The sequence below is a fragment of the Hypomesus transpacificus genome, chromosome 13 (assembly GCF_021917145.1).
Source record: "Hypomesus transpacificus isolate Combined female chromosome 13, fHypTra1, whole genome shotgun sequence".
In the NCBI taxonomy this organism is placed as follows: Eukaryota; Metazoa; Chordata; class Actinopteri; order Osmeriformes; family Osmeridae; genus Hypomesus; species Hypomesus transpacificus.
Window position 1 is genome coordinate 13,041,537 of NC_061072.1, and position 21,689 is coordinate 13,063,225.

At 53.1% G+C, this 21,689-nt stretch overlaps 1 protein-coding gene across 2 annotated transcripts; it reads left to right on the top strand.

Annotated features, from left to right (window-relative positions):
- Positions 1–303: 303 nt before the first annotated feature.
- On the top strand, positions 304–21,689 carry fasn (fatty acid synthase). Of its 2 annotated transcripts, XM_047032996.1 has the most exons (42): positions 308–633; positions 4,127–4,254; positions 5,534–5,686; positions 5,829–6,002; positions 6,266–6,466; positions 6,564–6,686; positions 7,585–7,700; positions 7,876–8,010; positions 8,145–8,631; positions 8,829–9,016; positions 9,122–9,311; positions 9,421–9,515; positions 9,791–9,925; positions 10,084–10,287; positions 10,450–10,565; positions 10,857–11,032; positions 11,172–11,363; positions 11,481–11,561; positions 11,868–12,053; positions 12,159–12,338; positions 12,488–12,691; positions 12,887–13,206; positions 13,442–13,837; positions 13,970–14,134; positions 14,254–14,369; positions 14,554–14,708; positions 14,910–15,113; positions 15,225–15,375; positions 15,475–15,653; positions 15,771–15,890; positions 16,003–16,125; positions 16,222–16,445; positions 16,638–16,845; positions 17,039–17,190; positions 17,292–17,383; positions 17,494–17,888; positions 18,019–18,207; positions 18,309–18,536; positions 18,666–18,877; positions 18,983–19,081; positions 19,243–19,494; positions 19,608–21,689. In XM_047032996.1, exons 2-42 carry the CDS (start codon positions 4,128–4,130, stop codon positions 19,743–19,745), a joined length of 7,581 nt encoding a protein of 2,526 aa, XP_046888952.1. In that variant the 5' UTR covers positions 308–633; position 4,127; the 3' UTR covers positions 19,746–21,689. The 2 variants fall into 2 exon arrangements, with proteins under 2 accessions (XP_046888953.1, XP_046888952.1); XM_047032997.1 differs by lacking the exons at positions 18,019–18,207; positions 18,309–18,536; positions 18,666–18,877; ... (1 more) ...; positions 19,243–19,494; positions 19,608–21,689 and having other exon boundaries at positions 304–633; positions 17,495–17,565.

Consider the following 21,689-nt stretch of genomic DNA (forward strand, 5'->3'; position numbering starts at 1 on the left):
AGGCGCAAAAATGCCGGATGAAATCATTCGTAAATTATGGAATGAATAAAAATGGTCATCAATTTGAGTTTCCCAATTTTGGAGGGCTGTTGCACATAGACAAGGCTTTGCAACATTTCGAAATGCAATCAGACCTGACTATTTCAGGTATACGTTTTGTTTGATCAACTTTAACTGTGGCGGTAGGCGACGCAAGGATGGTTTCATCTGAGTCGTTCCTAATGAACTCGAGTAACCTCGCCCTGCGATGTCCGTTTTTTTCTCTGAAATTACAGAGAGTTCAGCGAATCACCCCACCACTGGCTGAGGACTGAGTCCCTGCCTCTTTTCTCATTGGCCTGAGCAGCTAACCAAGCTGTCAGCCCATGTGGCGTGGCCGGGGAGAATGTCAGACATTTAAATTCTTCAGAGAAAGGGAATCAAAGAAGCGAGATAAATTGAAAGGGCTGGGCAGGGAACGGGAAGAGATTTTGATTCCCCCCGAGCTACTGTAACAGGCACACACTCACAGTCAAGCACGCGCTGAAGATAAAGAAGATACGGGATTATCAAAGGGAATACATGCTAACTGTTTACTAACATTTTGGTCCACTAACTGTGATTTTGAAAAACACTTAAAACACCTTCTAACAGGTAAGAAAAAAAGTGTACTTTTGCAACGCTTGTTTGTCAGCTAGTTTATCGTTCGGTCTTCATATCCACCTCTTAAAAAGACGCTCCGTAATGATAACCGCGGTATCTTAGAGACCATCCCATCAGTCCAGCTCATGTTGGGACGGAACATAAATGTGCAGCACATGGCCTCATCGGAACCGTACGGTCACATATGAGGATAGTTCATCCTTTAAATGTAAATGTATAAGTGTAACGTTTGCTTTAATGGGGTGGTTGGGTTCATTGTCACTGTCAGTGTGACTCAAGATGGTGATGCGGCTATAATATCACGGTTTAGCTGTTCTGTACCGGCATCATAGTGGTATTATTTTTGGGTACGTATTCTAATATGTAGTTTGATATATTTTGAGTTGTTTATGTTTTGCAACAGGAAACAGTGAGATGCGTCTGGCGTGCCGTCTCTCCTCTTGTACTAAATTAAGAGCAGCAGAACGAGATAACAGACTGCGTAGTTCACAGCTCATAACGCGCACTATAGGCAGCGTTGCGGCTGGAAGGCCCCGTGTGCTCTAATAGTTAGATTACACTAAACCGTGTTAAAGGATTAGATAAAATATAGAAGCTAGTAGCTGTAAATGACAAGGCATGTCACGGTCTGATGACAGACGTTTTCAGTCAAAACACATTTACATTTCTTATGTTGCCTTTACATATTCAAATCCATGGTTTAGGTATTTCAAGATAAGGACTCCAACAGTTATTTAAAAATGTTGAAGATGACGAATGACCTGTCTGAGGAGTCATTCTTCTGATAAAGCTGCCTCAGTATTCATTTCTGGGACATGGATGGTATGTGACATTAGCTGTGCTTGATTAGTAGTATTTTTAACAATGATGAAGTGGAACAGTGCATGACAGTGTAACTTGCCCTGTCTTAGTTCTGCTACTCTGCAGACCCTGCGGTCCATTGAAACAGGTCCTGTCATTCAGGACATTCACTACCAGGCCCTCCAGAGTTGGCTTTCAGGACCTGGTTTAACTAGGAGGGGAAAGGAGACTAGAAGACACACTTTAGAGCCCACATGTGGAATGTAACATAGTGTGGTAAGGTTTGAGGAAACAGTAGCCACATGTCGTGCACGACCAATAGCCAGCATGCTCTCAGCCAGCATGCAGGTTCTCATGGACACGCCCTGGGACAGTCCAGGGGTGTAGCTACTGCCCCTGGGAGTTAGGAACTAGGTCTTCTTTACATTGTCTTTATGAAGGTAAACAAATGTTCATCCTATCACACTGGTCTATTGAAGGCCTCTGGTACCAATCTCCAAAGGCTCCTGGAGCGGGAGCTCTGGGGAGCTACACTACCCCTAGCCAGGCCAGAACAATCTGAACAAACCCTGCCACTGTAACATCACAACATGTTCTAAACAGTTCTCTAGTTCCCCACGAATTACGTGAGAATGTCCCTGTTAGCTTAACGCAGGAATTTATGCTTACATCATGCTGTTATTATTTACGGGTTCTGTAGAGCTGCAGGTGCTGCTTTGGCTATGTGACGAGCTGAAACCTGCCAGGTGAGACCATGTGACCCACACAGGCGGGACCCTGTCTTTCCTGTTCTCCGCTCGGGTCTGTTTGGGCTGTACCATCTCCTCAGCAGCCCTGGAGAACAGGAGAGAAACAGGGAGACAGACAGGCCATGTTGTCATCCTCGATCTTTGTCCTACTACTGTATAGGTCAACGTCGTAGTCATCGTGTTTGGTTGTTAGACTCACATTGGGTCAATCACACTAGGCCTTGATCATGGTGTTGCAACAACCAGCCTGTCTATCAGACAACATGTCCAGGTTGTTGCAACAGTCAGCTAGTCTACCAAACCAGGACATGACCAGAGTGTGTAAAATGCCTGTGTTGATCAGGGTGAGATAGATTCTCGCTCATAAGATAATCCCTTGTATGCATACACTCGTACACACACTCGTACACACACACACACACACGTACACCCCCCCTTCCCATTGTGAATCCCTTAAGGTTTCCTTCCATAGCTGCTCTTGCCCAGATAGGCTACCAGAGACACAGCCGCGATTGTTGTCACAATGCCTGCAGACACGTGGGAGCTTCTCATTGGCCTCTCTGGGTTCTCAGGTTCTACCTTGGTGCCGTGTGCTAGGGTGTTTGTGTTGACCGGTTGGATTGGATGCTCTTAGGCTAATGAATTACGAAGGCCGAATTACCTTATCACCGTGGTAACAATACCACAGCAGTGACCCTTCTAGTGCCTACTGAGCATGCCCAGACAGGCAACCGGTAGCTTACAGCTATGCAAGACAAATGTGCCAGTGCAATGTGGGATCTTGGCAGTGTAGAATGTGTTGACTCATCCTTTCTTGTTTGAGAGCAGCGAGAGGGCGTGTGTGGCACAGATGAACGTGTCATCTGTGTGTGTGTGTGCGCAGATCTTGCTTTACGTTCTCCTGATAAACTACAGAATGAATAGTGAGTTACAGGTTCTGTAATGTTGGCTTGCATTCTGTGCTTCTTTTGTCTCTTAGAATGGAACCTGCTTGGACAGACACGCACATTCCCCAATGTAGCCTAATTGGTCCACAAGTTCAATGTAGCTTCTTTCTCCCTGCGACCTTAGATTCAGCCAACAGGCTAAATAGGCCTGCTGGACCATGGCTATTTCTACTTAGTCCATTTCCCTGCTGACATTATGAGTGGAGGGCAGCCATGACGGTCTGGTCAGAGGAGCACCTAGTTCCATAAGAGGGGCACCAGAGAAGAGGGCTAGGTTCAGCCTCTCTTTGTTGGAGAGGTCCTAACAGAGGGCCACTGTGTTGAGCTAGTTCCACATACTACACTCACACACACACATGCATTCGGCTTCACTGAGTCTCTGAGGGCATAGCCATTGGCCCCTCCCTGGTGATGCGATTGGTTGGTGAAACTAGCTGGCAGCAGGGGTAGCCTGGCCCAGAAACCAGGAACAAAGACTGAACGGACAAACAAGTATGGGTCCATTCACGCATGTGAAATACAGTATCACATTGTCTTTTAAAGGCTCTCTCATGCATGCATGCGCGCACACACACTTTGCAGATGCAGAGCTCGACATCCAGGCTAGTCTCCGTTGCACCCTAGTCTTTATTGAATCGACTAAACACCTTTATCTTGTCTTTACAAACACACAGGGAGTGCATCTCCTTTGTGTTCAACATAAGGCTGTCTCAGGCCAGGCCTGGTCTGAGACATCTTGGTGGGAATCTGCCCCTGGGGTGCGTCTGGTCCTCCCTCCCCTTCTCTTTCTTCTCTCCTCTATTCTTCCCTCTCTCCCGTCCCACTCAAGGCCACTTTCTCAGACCTCCGATTCGTCTCAGACAAAAAGCCCCCTCAATAGAAATTCTCCACTGGGAAGTAATGGAACCAGACTGTCGTTATTGCTGAGTATCGTGCTGTATTGTAATTTCTTTCTCCACCTCTCTCCCCTTCCCCTCCTCTCCCCAGAATGGACGAGATCGTCATAGCCGGGATATCCGGCCGGCTGCCCGAGTCCGACAACCTGCAGGAATTCTGGGATAACCTCTTCAATGGGGTCGACATGGTAACAGAGGATGACCGTCGGTGGAAGCCAGGTGAGCTGACCTCTCTGTGACTCGGATGTGTTCTACTACTAAATCTGATCTCATCAGATCTCGTCCTCTTAGCTGTCTTTCTTATACCTAGTAAATTCAGAGGGCTTTGTGTGTAGGTCTGTCCTTTGAGGGGTTACCTGGCAGGGCTGATTGAGTCTACTGTTTGCTGCAGCAGGCTGATTGTATCCTACTGTAACTGAATATTTGAATTTGAAACGGCCCATGAAAGTGGTGGGTAATGCAGTAGGTCTAGTGATTAAAGCCCCAGTGTAGAATTTCACCTGTGAAGACAAAAGGTCCAGACAGCCTGGGCCCTTGTGAAGAGACCCAACATGAAGCCATGCCTCAGTGAGCTGGTGTGAGTGGAGGCCTGGCTCATTTGGAGTCTGGCGTCTCTAGTCTGCTTCTTTTTTCTTCTTTTTGACCACCTGGCTGTGGAAGGTTGCCGCTGCTTCTATCTCGCTCTCTCTCGCTCTCTCTCGCTCTCTCTCCCCTTCTCCCATCACTCCCTCTCTGTGGCTGTCTTCACTTCTTTGTTTCTGTATCTTTTGGTCTCTCTTTTTACCCTTGCTTTCTTTTTCAATCTCTTTCTTGTTTTGTGTCTTTGGTCTCTCTTGGACTCTCCTAGAGCTAACTCTCTAGGCTCCTTCTTTCGCATTCTCATCCGTTTCTCTCTCCTCCGTTCTCTGGCAAATCTCCCTTTCTTTCTAACTCCCTCTCCTCGTCCCTCTCCCTCCTGTCCCTCCCATTACTCTCTCCCTCTCTCTTCTGGGTGTGAATAGCACCTCTCATCCCTCATTGCCTGGCAACCACCTAAAGCCCACATTCATGTTGGACTGAATGGGCCTGGGCAGCCCAGCTTAGTCTAGCCCTCAGATCTCACACACACACACACACACACACACACACTACAGGAGGGAAAGGAAGGAAGGAGGGGAAGGAGGGGAGAAGTTCCTGGGACACCCCTCTGCATGGTGAGTGGAGAGTAGAGGGTATAGGTCCACTGTGAGGGCCCATGTTCAGTTCTGACCCAGGGTTACAAGTTACAAAGCTTTCAGGAAAACATAGCCACCGTTCAAATACTGTTCCAACAGTATCGACCCAACTGTATTGGTTTTGAGTCACATGCAATCAGTGCTGTGCTGTTCATGAGAGGAAGTCTGTCACGGTCGTTGTGTTGTTCCCTGTTTGGATCTCCCCATAACTCTGAGTCTGTGACCGTCTGTATCTGGGCGTGTGCGACTGGGGGTCTGTAATTCTGGGTGTCTGTGGTTCCCAGGCCTGTACGGTCTTCCCCGGAGGAACGGCAAGCTGAAGGACATCAGCCGCTTCGACGCTGCGTTCTTCGGAGTCCACCCCAAGCAGGCCCACACCATGGACCCCCAGCTGAGACTGCTGCTGGAGATCTCCTACGAAGCCATCCTGGACGGAGGTGAGGAGGAGAGGGACATGGAGGGGAGGAGTGAAGGATGAGGGGGCTGGAGAAAAGGGGAAGGGGCCAAGGGGGGATGAATTGATGGGAAAAGGAAAGATGGAAGAGATGTTGATAGTGTGTGTGTGTGTGTGTTTGTCAGGCCTGAACCCCACGGCCATGCGCGGCAGCAGGACGGGTGTGTACATCGGTGTGAGTGGCTCGGAGGCTGGCGAGGCCTTCAGCCGAGACCCAGAGGAGTTGCTAGGATACAGCATGACAGGCTGCCAGCGCGCCATGTTTGCCAACCGGCTGTCCTATTTCTTCGACTTCAATGGTACAACCCCACCACACACATCAGCTTTATTTATGAACCGGTCAACACTCACTTCCAATTCCTCAAGGATTTACTCTCGCTCTTTCCCTCGCTCTCTGTCTCGCTTTCTCTCTCGCTCTCTCTCTCGCTATCCCTCTCTCATCAAGAACTTGATAGTTTGAGAAACTTGCTAGTATCCCTTGATGAATTACACAGTCAGTCTGTCATACTTCCTAGAAGTTGGTTTTGACCAATCTCCTCTCGCTGTTTGTCTCCGCCTCCAGGCCCGAGCACAGCCATTGACACCGCCTGCTCCTCCAGCCTGTTGGCTCTGGAGAACGCCTTCAACGCCATTCGCCACGGCCACTGTGACTCTGCCCTGGTGGGCGGGGTCAATCTCCTGCTCAAACCAAACACCTCAGTGCAGTTCATGAAACTGGGCATGCTCAGTCCAGAGGGGACCTGCAAGTCCTTTGACTCCTCAGGTAGGCGGTGGATGGGAAGTTAGCGGCAGTCCCATAGAGACGCAAGCTAGTGAGCTCTGTAGCAGAGGTCGCTGACATCACATCCTGTCCCCAACAGGTAACGGGTACTGTCGCTCTGAGGCGGCGGTGGCCGTACTGCTGACCCGGCGCTCTGCAGCCAGGAGGGTGTACGCCACCGTGCTCAACGCAGGCAACAACACAGACGGATACAAGGACCAGGGTGAGGGAGCATCACACACACACACACGATGCATGCTCTTGCAGCGTTAGACATAACTACTGCTAAGACATTTACTGTTGTTGGTAGGACACAGTTGTGTTGCTTTAACCCTAACCCTTATACACAAATTGACTCCTTGTAACCCAGCTGTGAAGAATCATGTCCCCATTTCTATTACACCTCTCTTTAATATCACTTTAAACGTTGTGTAGCCTAATCTGGGCCTCATTCCTTACTCCTTTGAAATGCAGATTAAAGTTAGATTAAAGAGGGTATTAAAGAGGGGACTTAAATTGAAGGTTCAACACCCTCACACACACACACTGACCTTTCCTCCAGTCGCTTCTCTCAAACTTAATACATTTATAATCAGACTAGGAGAGGGATGCCATTTTTGGATTGTGACACGCACGCGCGCACACGCACACACATGCCAGTCAGGTGCTGGGAAGGGTATGTAGTCCAAGTGGGCCAGAGGTAATACCAGCTGTGGGACACTTGTTGTTGGTATGTAGCCCTTCCTCTCTGTATGCCAAAGCCCTCACAAATCTGACCTCTTCCCCCATATACACACACACACATGGCTGGTAATCTAGACCCAGCATTCTGTCTGAGCTCCTGTTTCTAAAGGCAAATCACACTCCCCAATGCACACACACACACCCTGGCACACACACACACCCTGGCACACACACACCCTGGCACACACACGGCTTGCACCACTCACAGTGGTGCAAGCAGGTGACCTATCCAGCATCCGGTGACTCCCAGGTGTGAAGCCACAGCGCTGCTGCAGGGGGTGGGACACTGGGCTGCAAACACACACACTGGAAGCTACGTCTGTTGGGAGTTGTGTGTAACCTTCTGTGTGTGTGTGTGTGTGTGTGTGTGCGCCCAGGTGTGACCTTCCCGTCAGGTGATATGCAGCAGCGCCTGGTCAGCGCTCTGTACAGAGAGGTTAACATCACACCTGACCAGGTGGAGTACATCGAGGCCCACGGCACCGGCACCAAGGTGAGCACACACACACACACACACACTTACACTCGCACACTGATATTAAACTTAGGCGGCATGATCTCACCAGTCAGTTCAGTCCATGCTTTAGCGTGCAAAGGCTTCACAAGCAGTGTTCTGTCTCGTTCCATCCCCCTGGTGTCTCACCTGCTACTTCCTGTTTGACCTCCAGGTGGGCGACCCACAGGAAGTGAACGGCATTGTCAGCGTGTTCTGTCAATCCAAGAGGGAGCCCCTGCTCATTGGCTCCACCAAGTCCAACATGGGCCACCCAGAGCCCGCCTCCGGCCTGGCTGCCCTCGCTAAGGTGAGACAGGCTGGTGCACATGTTCACTGTGGTCTTCTCCCTCGTTCTCTCTGCTGCTTCTCTTCTCACTTCTCCCTCCATCATCTCCCTCCTGGAACTCCTCTCTCCTCATCTTCTCCTCCTCCTGTCTCCAGGTGGTGTTGTCTCTGGAGCACGGTGTTTGGGCTCCCAACCTGCACTTCCACAGTCCCAACACTGACATCCCTGCCCTGACTGATGGCCGACTGCGGGTGGTGGACCAGCCAATCCCGGTCCGGGGCGGCATCGTGGGGATCAACTCCTTCGGCTTCGGGGGCTCGAACGTCCACGTTATCCTCCGCCCCCCTGCCGGCACCCCCAAACCTGGCAACCGGGCTGAGAAACCTGGCAACCTGACTCCCAGCCCTGTGCCCAGGCTGCTGCAGGCATGTGGGCGCACCGAGGACGCTGTGAACGCCCTCCTAAGCAAGGGGAAGGAACACGCAGGCGATGACAACTTCCTGTCCCTTCTCAACGAGGTGTCGGGGCTGCCAACTGCCGCCATGCCTTGCAGGGGCTACTCTCTGATTGGTTCTCCCACTGATGTCATGGAGGTACAGCAGGGACAGGCCACGCCCAGGCCTCTGTGGTACATCTGTTCAGGTGAGGGTTTTTTTCAGGGTGGTTGAAGACCTACTGAGAGTTTAGCTCTTTGGATTGTTCACTAAAGTACATTTTGGATATGACCCCTACAATTCTTTTCATCTATTGTTAGAAATCATATTTTGCATACAGTAACAGTAAGTGGTGTGTGTGTGTGTGTGTGTATGTATGTGTGTGTGTGTATGTGTGCTCCTCAGGTATGGGAACTCAGTGGGGCGGCATGGGGCGGAGCATGATGCAGCTCCCTGCGTTCCGGGAGTCCATCCTGCGATCAGACACGGCGCTGAAGGACACAGGCCTGGTCGTGTCCCGTCTGCTCATGGACGCTGACGAGAGCACCTTTGAGGACACGGTCCACGCCTTTGTGGCCCTCGCTGCCATACAGGTAGAGCAGGGGACGCCATCTTGACCAGGGGCAGACTACCGCGTTGCCACTCCTCACCTTTCAGGCATATTAACAAAGCCCCTCTTTCTGCCCCCTCACCATCAGATAGCCCAGATCGACCTGCTCCAGCAGCTCGGCCTGCAGCCCGACGGCATCGTGGGACACTCTGTGGGCGAGCTGGCGTGCGGCTACGCCGACGGCTCCCTCAGCCACTCAGAGGCCGTCCTGGCCGCATACTGGCGTGGTCGCTCCATCAAGGAGGCCAACCTGCCCGCCGGGGGCATGGCCGCCGTGGGTAAGGACCCGGGGGGAAGGGGGGGAGAAGGTTGGAGGTGGAGTGTGACAGAGAGAAAGATGGAGTGAGTGATAACAGTAGTGTGACGCCCCTCTCTCTCCCTCCCCAGGCCTGACGTGGGCGGAGTGTAAGGCTCAGTGTCCCCAGGGGGTGGTGCCTGCCTGTCACAACGCAGAGGACACCGTCACCATATCAGGACCTCAGGTAACTCCAGAAGGACATTCCCAACTGTTTATCAGGACCAAAATGATAGTCCTCATCTCTGTAGAATAATTGGCTGCTTGTTTGCATGATACTTAAGTCAACTAGTTTGCATGAATAGTTTTTTTTCAATAGCAAGTTGTATAGGCAGGTTGTTTGTGTACTTTCTCTCGTGTGTCATCCAGTACAGCACTGGTTGACACTTCTTTTTATTTCTTTTTTTACTGTGCTGTATAAATAAATGTGATTGATCAATTTGTGTTGATGTGTGTTTGCAGGAATCTGTGAGAAAGTTTGTTGCAGAGCTGAAGGAGGCTGGTGTGTTTGCAAAGGAGGTGCGCAGTGCTGGAGTAGCCTTCCACTCTTACTACATGGCCTCCATCGCACCAGCCCTGCTGGCTGCCCTGAAGAAGGTACACACCCACACACACACCCAGAACCTGTCACACAACCCAAAACGGGTTGGAAACTCAGTGAAATAAATACTCAACATACCACAGTGACACCTACTGCAGTTTCCCATTAGCCATTTGTGCACAATGGTACATATTTCTGCCGCCGTCCCCTCCAGGTGATTAAGGAGCCGAAGCTGCGTTCCCCCCGCTGGGTGAGCACCAGTATCCCCCAGGCGGACTGGGAATCCCCCCTGGCCCTGTACTCCTCAGCAGAGTACCACGTCAACAACCTGGTGAGCCCCGTGCTCTTCCAGGAAGGCCTCAACCTGGTGCCAGACAACGCCGTGGTCCTGGAGATAGCCCCTCACGCCCTGCTGCAGGTACACACACACCCGAGCCCCACTGGCCCTGAATGACACGCCACTATGTTGTGGTCGTGGAGTTGTATCGACGTGGTCGATATGCTGAAATCCAAACAAACATGCGCTCAGACACGTGTAGACGCATGCAAACGTACAGGTGTGCTCTGTCGCCCCCTGCAGGCTATCCTGCGTCGCAGCCTGAAGCCCACCTGCTGCATCCTGCCCCTGATGAAGAGAGGCCACGCCAACAACCTGGAGTACTTCCTGTCACACATCGGCAAGGCCTACGTCAATGGGTCAGTGATGTCACCATCAAGTGCCTGACTCATTTCTCCTACCGTCGAACCCTGGTGTTTTGGGAATCCCTTTGTGAAGACAGTTCAGAACGTGATGGATTAAAGCATTGTTAAAACGTTCTGTAAAGTCGTGTTATGCGTCATACGACTAAAGACAAATTGTATTTATAAAGCACATTATCGATACATAAAATGCAATTCAAGTGTCTTCCAACTCCAAAACAACAGCTAATTTTAGCTGCACTCAACTGCACATCTGGTGCCTTAACAGTGGTCTCCTTCTCTCTCCAGCATCAATGTGGACAGTAACAAGCTGTACCCGCGGGTGCAGTACCCGGTTCCCCCCGGCACCCCCCTCATCTCCCCCCTGCTGCAGTGGGACCACGCCCAGACCTGGGACGTCCCCAAGGCTGAGGACTTCCCTGCTGGGGCCGGTGGCTCCACCTCCGCCACGGTGTATAACATAGGTAAGGGCCTGGCACACCCACACACACCCGCACACACACGCACTCACACACACTCACACACACTCACACACACTCACACACTCACATGAAAGCTCAGATTCAGACATGTTCTCTTTCTCTCTCTCTCCCTCACATCCAGACATGAACCCAGAGTCACCAGACTACTATATGATTGGTCACTGCATCGATGGGCGTGTCCTGTACCCGGCAACGGGGTACTTGTTCCTGGCCTGGAGGACCCTGGTGAGAAGCCTGGGCGTCGTCATGGAAACGACCCCCGTGACCTTTGAGGATGTGACCATCCACCGGGCCACCATTCTGCCCAAGACTGGTGAGGAAGAAGAGAGGGGGATGAGGACAGGGAGGAGGCAGAGGAGTTCATCTGTTTTCTGGCAACGCTGGGATCTTGATGTGTCAATGAAACGTGTGAAATTCGTCTCTCTCTCAGGCTCAGTCCAGCTGGAAGTGCGTCTCATGCCCGCCACCAACAAGTTTGAGGTGTCGGAGAACGGCAACCTGACCGTCAGTGGTACGTTCTGTCCCCTCATCCTAAAATGACTATCAGTGGTACGTTCTGTCCCCTCACCCTAACATGACCATCAGTGGTACGTTCTGTCCCCTCACCCTAACATGACTATCAGTGGTACGTTCTGTCTCCTCACCCTAACATGACTATCAGTGGTACGTTCTGTCCCCTCACCCTAACATGACCATCAGTGGTACGTTCTGTCCCTTCACCCTAACATGACCGTCAGTGGTACGTTCTGTCCCCTCACCCTAACATGACCATCAGTGGTACGTTCTGTCCCCTCACCCTTCCTCCTCTGTCTCCCAGGGAAGGTGAGTCTTCTGGAGGAGGCGGCGCTGGACTCATTCCACGCACAGATTGGCCAGCCCATCGCCAAGGACAATAGTGACCCCAAACTGAAGCTGACGGCAGGAGACATATACAAGGAGCTCCGTCTCCGTGGTTATGACTACGGCAAGACCTTCCAGGGCATCCTCGAATCCAACAACGCAGGTGTGTGTGTGTGTGTGTTATCCAGTGGGAGATCTACTCTATTCCCGACTGTGATTAGCTCATTCTCCCTAACCATGCTGTGTCCCTGTCTGTGATTGGCTGCAGGAGACATGGGGAAGCTGCAGTGGTCTGGTAACTGGGTGAGCTTCCTGGACACCATGTTGCAGATGATAGTGGTCGGCCTATCAGGACGCAGCCTACGTCTGCCTACGCGCATCCGCTCTGTGTGTGTGGACCCCGCCCTGCACCTGGAGAAGGTTCTAGACTACGCTGATGGGAAGAAAGGTACACACAGGCAGTACTGGTGACTGTCCTACACAAACATGCATCACCAACACACACACACACACACGGCAGCCTGTACCTCAGCCTCATAAACTGATTTCCTTGCTCCATCGTCATTCTCTTCCGACATACCTCTCTTTCTCTTTCAGCTGTGGATGTGCGCGTCAACCGTTGCCTTGACAACATCGTGGCAGGAGCGGTCCAGATCAGCGGCCTCCACGCCACCGTGGCACCCCGTCGCCAACAGCAACAGGCCCCACCCACTCTGGAGGAGTTTGTGTTTGTGCCCTACACGGAGACGGAATGTCTGGCGTCCAATGAGAAGCTGGGAGAGCAGCTCAGGCACTGCAAAGGTACTGCTGACGCTCCACACCTCACAATACACACACACACCACACACACACACATCACTCACACAGGCCAAACAATATTAATCTCAAACTAACCTAAGCTACTTTTGTAGGTCAGGTGGTTAGTAACACCGTGACATGCTTGTTTGTGTCGCCTGCCTGTCCTTCCCCCTCATCCTTCTCTCCCTCCCCCCCCAGGTTTGATCCAGAGGCTGCACCATAAACTGGCCCCCCAGGGCGTCAAGCTGGCCCTCCCAGGTCTGGAGGGGGTAGCGGAAGCCCCCCTGGTGACCGGTGCGGAGGCCTCTGAGGCGGGCCTGCCCCGACTGCTGGCCCTGCTGTGCAGCCTGGAGCTCAACGGGAACCTGCGCTCTGAGCTGGAGCAGACGGTGCAGCAGGAGAGGAGCTGCCTGCTCCAGGACCCCCTCCTCATGGGCCTGCTGGAGGCCCCCCACCTCAGACACTGTCTGGACACAGTCCTGGAGAACAGCCCCCCTGGGAAGATCAAAGTCCTGGAGGTGAGCACCTCACGACAAAATCCTGTTAACTACAGTATAGTAATCCAAGCCCATTTAGCATTGGCCAAAGAGTTTTTGGGGTTGAAGGTTATTTGTTTAATCTCTGTCTTTCTCTCTCTTTCTCTCTGTCTTTCTCTCTCTCTTTCTCTCTGTCTTTCTCTCTGTCTTTCTCTCTCTCTTTCTCTCTGTCTTTCTCTCTCTCTGTCTCTCTGTCTTGCTCTCGCTCGTCCCACAGGCTCTCTCCAGCGACGGCCGTCTCTTCTCCCGGGCCGTCCCCCTCTTCAACATCCAGCCCATGCTCCGCCTCGACTACACCGCCACGTCAACCACCGCTGACCTCCTGACCCCCCTTCAGGGGGCGCTGGAGGAGCTGGGGGCGTCATCGGCTCCCTGGGACCCCCAGAGTGTCCCCGTGCCTGGCGCCCTGGGCGGGGCCGATCTGGTGGCCTGCAACCACGCCTGGGGGGCGTTGGCGGGCGAGGCGGGGGCCCTGGTGGCCAACCTGGCCTCGGGGGCCAAGGAGGGGGGGTTTGTCCTGCTCCACACCCTGCTGAAGGGGGAGACCCTGGGGGAGACTGTGGCCTTCCTGTCCTCCTCCTCCTCCAACAGCCACCAAGGGCTGCTTACCCAGGTCAGTTTTCTGGGATGCCAGTCTCTGGTCTCTGCTGTCTGGGACAGTCTGCTGTCGATTGTGTAGAAGGTTCCATGGAATTGTTTGTTAGATATATCATTTGTATCATTCTCCTCTGGTGTTTTCGTATAGGCTGAGTGGGAGAAGGTGTTCTCTGATTCGTCACTGCACCTGGTAGCTGTCAGAAAGTCCTTCTTTGGCTCTGCCCTCTTCTTGTGTCGCCGGCATTTGCCCGCCAAAGAGCCCATCTTTCTGCCAGTGGACAGCATGGACTACAAGTGGGTGGAGACACTCAAGGTCAGTTTTTACAGCATCATAGGAGTGTGTTAGTTAGATCCTGTAGAAAGGTACCATGTTTTAGAATCCTGTCAAACAGGTTCTGTAGAGCGGGGCTAATGAACTGTGTTGTCCTCCAGACAACCCTGGCTGCACCGTCTGACTCCCCCGTGTGGCTGACAGCAACCCAGGAGCACTGTGGGGTGGTGGGCATGGTCAACTGTCTACGCCAGGAACCAGGGGGCAGCCGCATAAGGTGAGACACCTCCTCTCTAACCCCTCATCCCACCTTTTCCTCCTTTTCCTATCACCTCTTCCCCCCCCTCTCTCACCTATCCCACCTCTCCTACCTCTCATCTCTCCCTCCGTTACCTCTCACCTCCCCCACCTCACCCCTCTACTTACCTCCCTAACCCTCAAGCCATGCTCCTCTCCTCCAGGTGTGCGTTTGTCTCCAACCTGAGCAAGACCTCCAAGTCTCCTGTACTGCAGCCTACCCACAGTTCCATGCGGCGGGCGCTGGAGGGAGACCTGTGCATGAACGTGTTCAGGGACGGTCGCTGGGGCGTGTTCAGACACCAGCTCATCTCCCAGGGTAAGGGGCCGCACTTCCATGGCAACATGCCTGTTTGATACCCATGTTCACCATATTGTTATAAGGGACGTTATATTATACTCCATTTCATCCAGTAGTCACCAGGCTAGTCATTAGTCACTCCAGAACGTCTCCTGTTTGTATGGTCGAGTGCAAACCTGAAACAAAGCATGCAGTCTTACAAACTGTGTGTGTCGTCAGATCTGAGTGAAGAGCAGACGGAGCAGGCGTACGTTAACGTGTTGACCCGTGGCGACCTGTCGTCCCTGCGCTGGATCGCCTCCCCGCTCCGCCATTTTGTCCAGAGCAGCCCCCAGGTGCAGCTGTGTGGCGTCTACTACAGCTCCCTCAACTTCAGGGACATCATGTTGGCTACAGGAAAACTACCACCAGACGCCATCCCCGGTACACACACACACCTTAGCACACACACACAGCATTACACACACACACACAAATATCAGCCCATTGACACCCCCCCCCCCCCCCCCCCCCCCACGTCTCTCTCACCTGTAGGAGACCTGGCCCTGCAGCAGTGCATGCTGGGTATGGAGTTCTCGGGCCGTGACCCCAGCGGGCGTCGTGTGATGGGCCTGCTGCCCGCCAAGGGCCTGGCCACCTGCGTAGACGCCGACAAGCGCTTCCTGTGGGACGTGCCGACCGGCTGGTGAGTCACAAGCTCCAAACCCCCCCCCCAGCAGAGCTGAGGTTGTCCTGGAGGAACGCTGGCTCTGACAGGACACTAACCACGTCTGGCTGTCTCTAGGACCCTGGAGCAGGCTGCCTCCGTGCCCGTGGTCTACGCCACGGCCTACTACTCCCTGGTGGTCCGGGGCCGGCTCCGCTCCGGGGAGAGCGTTCTCATCCACTCAGGATCCGGGGGCGTCGGCCAGGCCGCCATCGCCATAGCGCTCAGTCAGCGCTGTCGAGTCTTCACTACAGTCGGTACGAGCGCGCGCGCGCACACACACACACTCACGCACACATTCAGATACTGACTCTACTCAAGCACCATTTTGTGTGAATAATACATAGCACGGTGATAATGTGTGTGTCTTCCAGGGTCGGCGCAGAAGAGAGCCTACCTCCAAGAGCGCTTCCCTCAGCTCACCCCAGAGTCCTTCGCCAACTCCCGCGACGCAACCTTCGAACAGCACGTCCTGCTGCACACACAAGGCAAAGGTTAGGCACGCGCGCGCACACACACTCACACACACACCTCTCAGACCAGATTCCCATTCTGTGTGAGTTCTCTCCCCCCCTTAATCTCCCTCTCCCTGCGTGGTGTGTCCAGGTGTGGATGTGGTGCTGAACTCCCTGGCTGAGGAGAAGCTGCAGGCCAGTCTGCGCTGCCTGGCCAGGCACGGACGCTTCCTGGAGATCGGCAAATATGACCTTTCCAACAACTCTCCTCTGGGTCAGTACACACACTCACACACACACTCACGCCTCCACCTCAGCAGGTGGTGGCCAGTTGTGATGACCTGTGTGTGTGTGTGTCCGTCCCCTCCAGGCATGGCTCTCTTCCTCAAGAACGTGGCATTCCACGGGATCCTGCTGGACGCCCTGTTTGAGGAGGGCAACCGGGAGTGGGAGGAGGTGTCTGAGCTGCTGAAGCAAGGCATCATGGGTGGTGTAGTCCATCCTTTGAAGACAACGGTGTTTGAAAGGGGCCAGGTTGAGGAGGCCTTCAGATACATGGCCCAGGGCAAACACATAGGCAAGGTCCTACTGCAGGTCAGTCACAGGACAGGTCCATTCCTTCCTCCCTTCCTTCTTTACTGCTTTCCTTACTTCCTTCCATCCTTTTTTGTACTTTTTTTTCCTCTCCAGTAGAGGTTGCATAATTACCCATCACAGCTTTCTGGAGAGTGCAGTTTATGATGTATTTCTTCACCCTCCCTCCCCTCCCTCCTCCTACTCCCCCAGGTGCGATCAGAGGAGCAGGGTTCAGAGCGCTCCCCTGCGGTCAGTGCTCCTCTCTCCATCCCCGCCATCTGCCGCACCTTCTGCCCCGCTTCCCACTCTTACATCATCACCGGCGGATTGGGTGGCTTCGGCCTGGAGCTGGCTCATTGGCTGACGGAGAGAGGCGCTCGCAAGCTGGTGCTGACCTCACGCTCCGGCATCCGCAACGGTGAGCGAGCGACTCGACTCGACCCCCCCCCCCCCCCCCCTGAGGCACACCCATGTGGGTCACCCATGTGACCCGGGGTCAAATGGGTTTATGTCAGGCTGGGTGTGATGGAGATGGTGCTCTCTGCAGGGTCTGGTCGTGTCAGGAGAGCCTGGTTTCTGATGGCAGTGTTGTTGTGGTTTGTGGTTTCTAGGTTACCAGGCCAAGCGGGTGCGTGAATGGCAGGGCCGGGGCGTGCAGGTGCTGGTCTCCACCAGTGATGTCAGCACGCTGGAGGGGGCGGAGCGACTCGTCAACGAGGCCTGCAGGCTGGGGCCGGTGGGAGGAGTCTTCAACCTCGCCATGGTAACTCAAGCTCCTGTCACAGTATTTTTCCGACACAGAGATTGCCATGAGTAAAGGAAAAAGGTTTATGTAAAACGTGTGTGTGTGTGTGTGTGTTTCAGGTGCTGAAGGACGGCATGCTAGAGAACCTTGACCCCCAGATGTTCCTGGACGTCAACAAACCCAAATACAACGGCACCTTATACCTGGACCAGTAAGACACACACACACACCCAGCATGGTGCATATCATAATGTGGTATAGTCTGCTTGGACTGAAAAAGGAAACAGAAATGCCTGCTATATTCCTGACCCTCTCCTCCAGGGTGACGCGTCGTCTCTGTCCAGACCTCAGCTACTTCGTAGCCTTCTCCTCCGTCAGCTGCGGCCGTGGCAACGCAGGCCAGAGTAACTACGGCTACGCCAACTCCGCCATGGAGCGCGTGTGCGAGAAGCGCCACCACGACGGCTTGCCGGGATTGGCCATCCAATGGGGCGCCATCGGCGACGTGGGCGTGGTCCTGGAGACCATGGGCGGTAACGACGCCGTGATTGGCGGAACCCTCCCCCAGCGCATCGCTTCCTGCCTGGAGGTGCTGGACCGCTTCCTGTGTAGGCGGAGCCCAGTGATGTCGAGCTTCGTGCTGGCGGAGCGGAGCGTGGTGAAGAGTGAGGGGGCGGGGCAGAGAGACCTGGTGGAGGCTGTCGCTCACATCCTAGGTACGACACAACCCTACCAGTAATGCACGACACATCCTGGGTACTAACCACACACAGTATCTCTCTACCAGAAGCTCACAACCCCAAATCAACCTGCTGTTCCTCCTCGCTCTCTCCCTCCATCTCTCAGGCGTGCGTGACGTCAGCACCCTGAACGCTGACGCCTCATTGGCTGACCTTGGTCTGGACTCTCTGATGGGCGTGGAGGTGCGTCAGACGCTGGAGAGGGACTACGACATTGTCATGGCAATGAGGGAGATCCGTCTGCTCACCATCAACAAGCTCCGGGAGCTGTCCAGCAAACCAGCCGGAACTGAGGGTGAGGGAGGCAGGTTTTTTTTTGCGTGTGTGCGTGTGTGTGTGGGGTGTGTGTGTGTGAGTAAGAGTGCACAACTCACATCTCTCTCCCCCTCTCCCCAGAGTCTCGCCAGTCTCCAGTGAAAAGGGGCGGGGTTCGGGCTCTGCTCGAGTCCGACCTCAACCTGCTGTTGGTCAACCCTGACGGACCCACGGTCACCCCCCTCAACCAGGTGCAGAGTGCCGAGCGCCCGCTGTTCCTCGTCCACCCCATAGAGGGCTCCATCGCCGCCTTCAAGACCCTGACCGCCAAGCTCAGCGTACCATGCTACGGTCTGCAGTGCACCAAAGGTACACGCGCACCTTTGCAGACGTGCATATGGAAATGTGCAAATACTCCCATCCCCGAAGCAAGGCAACTCTGTAGGATAAGCAGCATTGGAGGTGTTCACCATTGAACCCTGCCCCCTCCTCCTCCAGCGGCCCCCCTGGACAGCATCGAGGCCCTGGCTGCCTTCTACGTGCAGTCCATCACCCAGGAGCAGCCGGAGGGGCCCTACCGCATCGCTGGCTACTCGTTTGGGGCGTGCGTGGCCTTCGAGATGGCCTCCCAGCTGCAGGCCCAGGGCCGGCCCGTGGAATACCTCTTCCTGTTCGACGGCTCCCACTCCTACGTGGCAGCATACACCCAGGTGAGAGGAGTGTGTGTGTGTGTGTCTGTGTGTGTGTGCAGTTAAACACAGGGTGATGCTTTTTGTGTGTCTTGTGGTAACCGTGTGTGTGTGTGGTTGCTTCAGAGCTACAGAGCCAAGCTGACCCCAGGGAAGGAGTCTGAGGCGGAGACAGAAGCTTTGTGTGCCTTCATCCAGCAGTTCACCGGCATTGAGTACAACAAGGTACACGCACACACACACACACTCTAGATAGGAGACTATGCCATCATTGCATGAAATGCACCATTTCTTATGTCATGTCATCTTATTTCCTTCTTTCTCTTCATTGTCTGTCATTCCCCTGCCCTCTCTCTTCCTCTCTCCTCCTCCTCCTCCCCCTCCAGCTGCTGGAGACCCTGCTCCCCCTGTCAGACCTGCAGGCTCGTGTCAGCACCACGGTGGACCTCATCACCTCCAGCCACAAGAACGTCGACGCCGACTCCCTGAGGTTCGCCGCCGCCACCTTCTATCAGAAGCTCAAGGCTGCCGACGGCTACGTGCCGGCCGACAAGTACCATGGCAACGTCACCCTGCTGCGCGCCAAGGCCAGCAGCGACTACGGAGACAACCTGGGGGCCGACTACAAACTGAGCGAGGTGAGGACACGCGCACACGTGCATGTACGCATCCACACACATACATAAACATGCACGCACACACACACACACACTTCTCTTGACCCATCTCTCTCTCTCTCTGCTCTCCTCAGGTGTGTGATGGGAAGGTGTCTATCCATGTCATCGAGGGCGACCACCGATCCTTCCTGGAGGGGGAAGGGGTGGAGTCGATCAGCAGCATTATCCACAGCTCATTGGCCGAGCCCCGTGTCACTGCCAGGGAGGGCTAGGGTAGCCCACGCCCCCCAGCATCCCAAATCAACCAATTTCCTGTCCCTCCCTGCCCCCCAGACCTCAGCTCCCCATCCTATCAAAGCCCTAAACAGGCTGTGTACTCATGGGAACTACTTGTGTACGCTTGTGCTTTACCAATAAGGTGTTGAGAATCCTTTCTCTTTCTTACCTTTTTTAAGTTCTTATTACGTCTATCCCAGGCTTGTAGAGTAGTGGTACACAAAGAAACTTCTCTTTCCCTTTAATCCTAATTGAACTGAAAACCCTCTCACATCCCATAGTTTAGTAGGAGAGCCGAGTTACCATGCCGACCTGTCTAGTGCCTGGAACCCTTAGCTAACAAGGCCTAACTGTCTTTCTGATAAAGGCTGATTAGTGACGTGTGTGTGTGTATCTGTACCTACAGTAGACCTACCTACAGTAGTACAGGTGTGTGTGTGTGTTCCGTCCTTTCCGAACCCTTGCCACAAACCCTAATGATGCCGAGCAGGTGCATGAAGCATCTCTGTCCCCACAACATGGTAGCTGTGTCTGTCTGTGTGCGCACTAACACACAGCCTACCCATACAGTAGTGGCTGTGCACCTGCCCAGACCACCTGTCTAAACAATGTTAAACCCTATAGCTCAGTAGCTAGGAGAGCACCTGTATCGCATGATCATCTCATTCTAGGGTGTTTTTGCTTTACACAAGAAAAAACGGATTTGTTTACCATTTGGTCCTAAGTTATGATTCCTATTTTTGTTAATTTTTATATATTTGTTGTTTTGTTGCCTTTCAAGCAAATATGTACAGTAGTTTATACACTACAGTTACTGTCTAGGTTGTTGTACGGGCAAACTTGCCCAGCAGAAACACAGGAATACAGACACCGTCTGGGGAATAATGGAGCAAACAGCGGTTAGATGGCTCCAGTCTTACACATGCTGGAGTAACTGTGTGTGTGTGTGTGTCTGTGTAACACTGTGCGCTGATGATGGTGGTGGTTAAGACTCCTGTCTTTCGATGCGGGAGCTGAGTAGATTTCAGCCCTCCCCAGATCTGGTACCTACTGTGTCTCTGTGAGAGTCTGTCTTTCAGGAGACCTGATTGGTCAGCAGCAGGTCACATGTCTGATGTCAGCTTCCTTGGTGGAGGAAATATCTGGCTGCTGTTGCAATGTCAGTGTGTATAACCACCATAAATGACTAATATTACCATTTGAATCACGCTGTGTATTTGGTTTTTCTGTCTTTCTTCAATGTGAAAAACATATTCCCACATTCCGGAAATTTTGTTACTGTAATGTTTTGATTATTGTTTATAATATCAAGGCTGTCAACAAGCAATGCTTCTAAATGCTAAAAGCACCTTTCTCAATGAGACTGAGCAGTGATGGAGTGTCTGTGCTTACTGAGGTGAAGTCCTGCCAAGCCAGGTTCCTCTCTCTCTGGATATCAGGGGCCTTGCTTGAATACTCTAAAAACCCTCCTTTATCCTTTCCTTGGTGCAAACTGATGTGGAGGAATGGAGGGTGGATAGAGCTCATGAGTATTGAGATGGGTAGAGGTAATGTCTGCTGTTCTGCTGATAGTGATGTCCCTCAGGGCATTGTCAGGTGTAGAATCTTCTAGAACAGGTGTGGGGTGCTGGTAGACAGCAGCTCCATCTCCTGGTCACAGATCAGATGTTACAAACTGACCTATGCCTTCTGCTGTTACTGACTCCCATGACCCTTACTGACCCCTGACCCCAGTCCTCCACAGACAGGGTACCCATCACAGATCGCAACAGGTGGGCTTGACCTCTGAGACCTCTGATTGGGTCAATGACGAGTCAGATGACCCGACTGGTGCGTGGTGATTGGTTACAGTGAGGAGGAGGTGATGGCATGTTCCTCTTTAAGTGTAATTTGTCCATGTATTTATTGTACTAGTCCAAATAAAAAAAATATCACTAACA